General features: G+C 42.0%; 1 protein-coding gene across 2 annotated transcripts in view; it reads right to left on the minus strand.

The window, feature by feature from the left end:
• Nucleotides 1-6,835, minus strand: part of NKTR (natural killer cell triggering receptor) — a 98,515-nt gene extending 91,680 nt beyond the window's left edge. For both annotated transcript variants that reach the window (XM_077490656.1, XM_077490655.1), the window contains exons 1-2: nt 6,681-6,835; nt 3,544-3,619 (exon numbers count right to left, since the gene is read on the minus strand). In XM_077490656.1, coding sequence (XP_077346782.1) covers nt 3,544-3,601 — 58 coding nt within the window. In that variant the 5' untranslated portion in view covers nt 3,602-3,619; nt 6,681-6,835. The remainder of the gene's footprint in view (nt 1-3,543; nt 3,620-6,680) is intronic.
• Nucleotides 6,836-8,294: the final 1,459 nt, after the last annotated feature.

Consider the following 8,294-nt stretch of genomic DNA (forward strand, 5'->3'; position numbering starts at 1 on the left):
TTTCCAAGATGAGGGGTTCCTATAGAGGACAGCACAGGTCCTCACCTCTACAATGATGGCCCTCCAGATGTTGTGAAACTAAATGTCCCATGACGCATTGTAAAACTGACATTCACAGACATGACCAGGCATGATGGTGAATTGTAGTTCCTGAACAACTGGGAGGACCATAGTTTGATGACCCCTGGCTATTGAGGACCGTGCAGAACAAAAATGTGTGCCACTTATATAGTGTAAGGAACTATTAACTAAGTGAAAATTCACTGCTACTAGTATAAAAAAAGAACAATGGTTACAATGTATTGCTCTGGTAACAGTATGTAAAAATAAAAAAAATGTACAAAAATAAAATTTCAAAATATATTTTAAAATATTGGAAAATAAAACGTATTTTTATTTTTTTTACATGCTGTCACCAGTGTCCCTGATCACCGCCACACCAGTTATATGATGATGTTGCACTGCAAAAAAAAAAAAAAAAGTATAAACAACAATTTTCTTTCCAAGAAAAGACAAAATACAAATACAAAAAAAAAAAAAAAAACGCACCATGCCTCTTACTGGATACCTCAGACGGTCTACTTTCCAAAAAGGGGTCATTTGAGAAGGGGGTATTTGTACTTTCCTGGCCTCAACAACTGAGATCGGTCATCAGTACGTCAGGATTAATAGATTTTCAGATCTATATCCCAAGGTTTGTGGACTCTATAACATTCCTACAGACTAAACAATATACACTGATTTGGGTTATTTTCAAAGTGATAAATACAATTTGGCCTAAATTTATGACGAAAGATTATTTGCAAAATATAAATCACAAAAACTAAGAAAAATTTGTTTTTTTTTTCCTCCAAATTTATTTAGCAAAAACAAAACAAACAAAAAAAAAAAAACCCATAGGTGATTAAATACCACCAAAAGAAAGCTCTATTTGTGTGGAAACAAAAAAAAAAAAAAACGGTAAAAATTTAGTTTGGGTACAGTGTTCCATGACCGCGCAATTGTCAAAGTGCAACAGTGCTGAAAGCTGAAAATTGGACTGGGCAGAAAGGGGGTAAAAGTGCCCTGTATTGACGTGGTTACATGTTAAAAACAATCGGAAGTTTTGCCTGTGCTAAAGTCGATCGAAGGGGGTCAGCACAGTTCTGATTATGAAAAAAAAGATGGCCGGTTTTTGTTTTGTTACATTAACAAAAGAAGGTAGACATTGGAAATCTCAGCACACTCCTTCAATCATAGATCCGGTAACGGAATTAAGCAAGCATATGGAAGAATTATCGGCATGGCTGTATGACCGATACTCTCATTTTCAAGAAGTACGGATCCCCTGGATATCTTTAAATGGAAAAACCTGATTTAACAACCTTATTATAATAAAACTTTCCCGTGTGACCATAAAACCCGTTTTTCTTTATATATTATTGGATGTTCTGTCAACAGGCCCAAGTCGCCCCCCCCCTTAATTTTTTACTTATGGTTATTATTGCGCAATCACCAACGTGCACCTGTAAAATTATTTTTAATATTTTTCACATTAGCCCATTTAAAAATTTACATAGGCAGATCCCTAAATATACTTTGGGCCCTAATGGGCTTTAGCGTACATTTCCATGTTACCAATTGTAGGTTTTGTATTTATATGTAATTTTCTTGTAATTAATTTTTTACACTGTTGGTTTGCTTTTGTTTTTTTGTTTGTTTCTTTTTGGGATCACCTTTTTTTTGCTGTCACAAGCAATGTAAACATCCTTGTGACAGCAATAGGCATGTGACAGGTACTCTTTATGGGAGAGATTCTGGAGTCTACAAGACCACAAATCCTTCCTTTGCACTTGAAAGCATTCAAAACACTAATATCAGTGTTTAATACTTTTTCGATTTTTTTTTTTTTTTAAATTGTGCTTTATTGTACATTTACATGTTGCTAATGGTGTTGCGTTTTGTTTTTTTTCCCTTAAAGGGGTGGTCCAGCAGGGAAATTTTTTTATTTTTATTTTTTTTCCAGGTCCCGGCGCCGCCATCCTCACTAAGGGAAACAGGCAGCGGAGCCTTACGGCTTCACTGCCACTTTCCTACTGCACATGCGCGACGCGCAGCGCATTATGAATGGGGCACGCTGTGTTAGGAGACACACAGTTCCCAGAACGCAGCGCGCCCCATTACCCAGACGACAACGCGAGGAGGAGAGAAGACCGAAGATCACGCGGAGTAGGAAGACTGCCGAGCAACAGGGATTTCTGGTAAGGTTAAAAAAAAAAAATTCACATTTTTATTTTTTTTATTTTTCTTTTTAAGAATATTAATGCTTTTTTATTTATTTATTTTTAGGGTGGCCCTCCACTTTAAAGCTGAAATAAAATGTGATGTGGCCCAGATGATTGCCAAGAGGGGGGTGGAGGTGATCTCCCTTCTGGCACCATGGGTGCACCAGGAGGAAGTGGGAGCTGGAATCCTGGAGGAAGGAGGAAGGAGGAGGGAGGAAGGAGGAAGGAGGAAGGAGGAGGGAGGAAGGAGGAGGAAGGAGGAGGGAGGAAGGAGGAGGGAGGAAGGAGGGAGGAAGGAGGAGGGAGGAAGGAGGAGGAGGAAGGAGGAGGAGGAAGGAGGAGGAGGAAGGAGGAGGAAGGAGGAGGAGGAGGAAGGAGGAGGAAGGAGGAGGAGGAGGAAGGAGGAGGGAGGAGGAAGGAGGAGGGAGGAGGAGGGAGGAGGAGGAGGAGGAGGAAGGGGGAGGAGGAAGGGGGAGGAAGGAGGGAGGAGGAAGGAGGGAGGAGGAAGGAGGGAGGAGGAAGGAGGGAGGAGGAAGGAGGGAGGAGGAAGGAGGGAGGAGGAAGGAGGGAGGAGGAAGGAGGGAGGAGGAAGGAGGAAGGAGGAAGGAGGAAGGAGGGGGGAGGGGGGAGGAAGGAGGGGGGAGGAAGGAGGGGGGAGGAAGGAGGGGGAGGAAGGAGGGGGAGGAAGGAGGAGGGGGAGGAAGGAGGGGGAGGAAGGAGGGGGAGGAAGGAGGAGGAGGAGGAAGGAGGAGGGAGGAAGGAGGGGGAGGAAGGAGGAGGAGGAGGAGGAGGAGGAGGAGGAGGAGGAAGGAAGGAGGAGGAGGAGGAGGAGGAGGAGGAGGAGGAAGGAGGAGGAAGGAGGAGGAAGGAGGAGGAAGGAGGAGGAAGGAGGAAGGAGGAGGAAGGAGGAGGGTTTATGCCCCCCCCCCCCCCCAAAAAAAAAAAAATATGACATACCAAACGGCATATTAGGGGGTCACCTTCCCTTAAAGCAGAAGTCCCATTTTTGGGTGGCACTTCACTTTAAGTACATTTCTAGAACAAAAATGTCAATAAAAAAAATAAAATAAAAAATACAAATAAAGATAGTAAACGCAAACTATTTTTTTAGAAGTATAAAAATGGTATAAGTAGTAAAATATAAATAGTATTCAATAGTAGTCCAAGCCATCCCATACTCCCAACCAGGGATAGTTCAAAAATCGGTACAACTTGCCAAAGAACCAGCGAAGTAAAAAAATAAAAATAAATAAAAAGAGAAGGACACACGGCTACTTACCAGGATCCCGATTGATCTCCACGTCGAAGTAGCACTGGGGTCGGGCTTTCTCTCCCATCTTAGCTGATCTATAACTCTGAAATCAATGAGAAGGAGACAGAAAAGAAGCAGATGTCACGATGTGGAAGGATGCTGGAGGTTGGGAGAGTCGAGGAGAAATGAGATTCAGAGAAGACACCTGACACACTCATACACCCAGTACAGCCAGTTCTGACCCCCGCCCCCCCCCAATCCCCTCCTCCTCCTCCAGGTACACAGACACATCAACTTCCTCATTTGTAAATAAAAGAAGAACACACCGAGTGTCCCTCCCGCTCACCATACCGGGGATCTGCCGGGACAATGTAGGGAAATCAGCAATGCGTCAGAGCAAATAACGGGAGGACTTCATGCAAATCCTTTAAAGGGCCAGTCCACCCAAAAGAGATATTTCAGCGGAAGGTTCACTCAGGTGGGACACACCGGCTGCTGCAACCTCCAAGATTTTATCCCACAACTTTGAGACTTAAGCCTCGTACACACAATACAAGCACCCAACCGCAGGCCCTGAACCCTGAACCCAGCACCCAACCGCAGAACCCTGAACCCAGCACCCAACCGCAGGCCCTGAACCCAGCACCCAACCGCAGGCCCTGAACCCAGCACCCAACCGCAGGCCCTGAACCCAGCACCCAACCGCAGGCCCTGAACCCAGCACCCAACCGCAGGCCCTGAACCCAGCACCCAACCGCAGGCCCTGAACCCAGCACCCAACCGCAGGCCCTGAACCCAGCACCCAACCGCAGGCCCTGAACCCAGCACCCAACCGCAGGCCCTGAACCCAGCACCCAACCGCAGGCCCTGAACCCAGCACCCAACCGCAGAACCCTGAACCCAGCACCCAACCGCAGAACCCTGAACCCAGCACCCAACCGCAGAACCAGCACTCTGTAAGCAACGCAACATTAAAAAAAAAAAAATATATATATATATATATATATATATATATATATATATATATATATATATAAAATCATATATGGCGTGCATATATGGAGGTAATATATATATATATATATATATATATATATATATATATATATATATTTGGTAATATAGCTTGTATACAGGACCATATATAGAGTGTACAGGTTGATATGGGGTGTATACAGGACCATATGTGGAGTACAAAAGGTGATACTGAGTATATAGGGACATCTGGAGAGTAAACAGGGCCTTACATGGAGTGTATTGGGTAATATGGGGTTTATAAAAGACCATGCATGGAATGAATACGGTAAAATGGGTTGTATATTGGTTGATATGGGGTGTATACAGGTTATTTGGAGTGTAAACAATGTATACATGCCCATATATGGAGTTTTTTTGGTGTGTATACATGACTATATATAGAATGTATCAAGTAATATACGGTTTATACAGGCGCATGTATGGATTTTATAAGCAGATATGGGGTGTAACTATGACCATAGAGAGTATACCAGGTGATATGGAGTGTATATAGGATTAAATATGGAGTATATTGGAAAACGTGGCGTGTATAGGGTGATATGTGGTGTATACTGGACCTTATATACAGTGTATGGGGAAGTTTGGGGGGGGGGGGGGGTTTATAAGTCCTTACTGTAGGATATGTATGCTGTATACATACAAAAATACATATCCTATTCATATATGGAGCATAAAGGTAATATAGGGGGGCTATATAGGACTGTATATATTTTGTTTGGGGTCATACAGGAGTGTATACCGGACCATATATACAGATGGAAACAATGAATACATTCCTACATGTGGCATCTATATTATTATAAGGAGTGTAATCATTCCCATATATGGAGTTCATAGGGGTGTATACCGGACCATATATAGGGATGTATACGTGACCATATATGGAGTCTATAGGTGTGTGCATATAATTGTATACATGGGGGCTTATATAGCACACCTCCCAACTTTTTGAGATGGGAAGGAGGGACACCTATCAGCAAAAGTATGCAGGCATAGGTCACACCCACTTAAAGTGGTTGTAAACCCTTACAAACCACTTTGACCTACAGGTAACCCTAGATTAAGGCTTACCTGTAGGTCCAAGAAATATCTCCTAAACCTACACGGTTTAGGAGATATTTGCCCGTAGACAGCGGGGCGCAGGCGCACTGAGCGTGGCATCCTCGATAACGAAGATTCCGCGCAATGCCACGTGTCTCGGCTCCCGTGTGCATGCGCGGGAGTGACGTCATCGCAGCTTCACCGAATGACAGCGGCGGAGTAGCGAGACCCACCGAGAAGATGGATGCTCCGGACTACAGGGGACAGCGGTGACTTCGCTGGCTCCTGTGTCAGGTAAGTGACACATAATGGGCTACTATGCGATGCATACTAGTCCATTATGCTTTACCTTTGCAGGGAGTCAAAGAGGAAGTAAATTCATCAGGGTGTACTTCCTCTTTAAAGGAGAATTGTACGAAAAAAAAAAAACAAGATTGGTTAAAGTAGCCCAAATCAGAAATCGGATGAAAGGTTTAGTGATGGGAAACACTTTTTGATAGATAAAAAGTGCATTTTATATACAACTATAGAGATCAGAGCAAAATGAGGAGGAAAGAGGGACAGAGGGCTCCAAATCAGGGACAGTTGGGAGATATGGATATACATAAAACCATATATAGGGTGATATATATATATATAGGGAAGTGTATAGGGTGATATATATATATATATATATATATATAGGGGTGGTGTACAGGGTGATATATATGGGGGGGGTGTAGTATAGAGTGATATATATATATATATATATATATATATATATATATATATAGGGGAGGTGTATACGGTGATATATATGGGGGGGGAGGTGTAGTATAGAGTGATATATATATATGGGGGGAGGTGTATACGGTGATATATATGGGGGGAGGTGTAGTATAGAGTGATATATATATATGGGGGGGAGGTGTATACGGTGATATATATGGGGGGTGTACACAATGTATACATGTCCATAGAGGTGTGTATAGGACCATGTATGGGGGGAGGTGTATAGGATAATATATGGGGTGATATATGGGAAGTGTCCGGTGTGAGGAGTCCCGCACACCCCTCCCCCTCCTCGGGGCTCTCTCGGTGATCACCTCTCTCCGCCGTCTCCGTTTCCTCCTCCTGCAGTCTCAGTTCGGGGTCCTCAGCCGCTCGGCATGACGGGTAATCTTCGTGACGTCACCGGGGCTGTCCCGCGCACTGCCTGTCTGGCCACCCGATGTAATGACTCCGGTTCCCGGGGTTGTGCTGGGACTTGTTGTTCCCTGTGGGGGGGGGGGTGGCTGGATAGAGATTGGGAGATATCAGCAGAGTTCATGGTTACTATAGGCTGGCAGTGCATGCTGGGAGTTGTAGTTCTCGGTGGTTGCAGAGCACACCCCCACCCCTCCCCCACATGCTGAGATTTGTAGTCCTTTAGTCTGTAATTTCTAAGTAGAACTAAAGACAAAACTTTTATTTATTTTTTACTTTCATTTTTGATGCGCTTTTTTATTTTTTTTGCCATTTGTGTCCCCGTTGGGGAGATTTCCCGTCACTTCCTGTCCCACGGTCAGAACAGGAAGTGAACGGAAATGCCTCCAAAGTGAGGTTATTAGAATGTCAGGCCGCGTATTCCTCGCAGAGTGAAGGCTGGAAGGGGCGGCTCCATGGAAGGTTACCCCCCTTAGGACCTGTTCACGGTCTGGTGTAGCAGAAATGCAGCACGTTTTTCTGCAAACCTGCCAAAAATCCCCTACGCATTTTGCGGTGCCATTACTTCTTAATGACACCCCAAACGCAGCTGGCAACCACACATTTGCTGCAGATTTTCCGTGCGACAAAATGCGTGAAAAGGGGCGAAAATAATGCATTTGGCTCGTGTCCAAAATGTGGTGTATGAGATTCTTTTAACACATTTAGGCCGCGTTCTCACCTGAGTGTAGCGTTTTTACTGCGTTTTTAAACACGACTTGTGTGTTTTTATACAGCGTTTTTGAGGTTTGTCATTTTTTTATTAGCCAATAAAAAAAACATTCATCTGTTGCATCATTTTTTTTTTTTTTTTTTTTTTATATTTAGCTTTTCCATTAGCTTTTATTATTATTATTATTATTATCACTCATTTATTATTTTTTTCGTTAGTGTAAGGGGTTAGAGTTAAGGTTGGGGTTAGGATTAGAGGAAAGGGTTATATATTATTTATGTTGTTGTTAGGGTGTTAATACTACTACTACTACTACTAATAATAATAATAATAATAAATCAATAAATAAATATATAACAATAATTCATAATAAATAAATTCAATTAATCAATACTAAGTAATGAAACAAACCCTAAGCTAAAGCTAATTCTTAAAAAAAAAATAATAATAAATAGCTAAACACCCTAACCGTAACACAAAATAAATAAATACATCATTTATTATTATAATAATTTTTTGGAGAGGGGGGTTGGGTGTTTATGTATTATTTTCTTTTAATATTATATATTAATAATAATAATAATAATTTATTTATATTTTTTAAGAGTAGGGATTAATTATTATTTATGTATTATTACATATTATTCATTTATTTTATTTATTATTTATGATGATTTTTGTTATTTCTGTATTTATTTTACATTTATTTATTCATTCATACCCTAACCGTAACACAAAATAAATAATTACTATTATAGTCATTTTGAGGGGAGGGGGTTGGATGTTTTTGTATTTCCTTAAA

This window comes from Lithobates pipiens, unplaced genomic scaffold (genome assembly GCF_037356315.1).
Source record: "Lithobates pipiens isolate NorthernLeopardFrog02 unplaced genomic scaffold, aLitPip1_a1.2 Scaffold_19, whole genome shotgun sequence".
NCBI classification, from domain to species: Eukaryota; Metazoa; Chordata; class Amphibia; order Anura; family Ranidae; genus Lithobates; species Lithobates pipiens.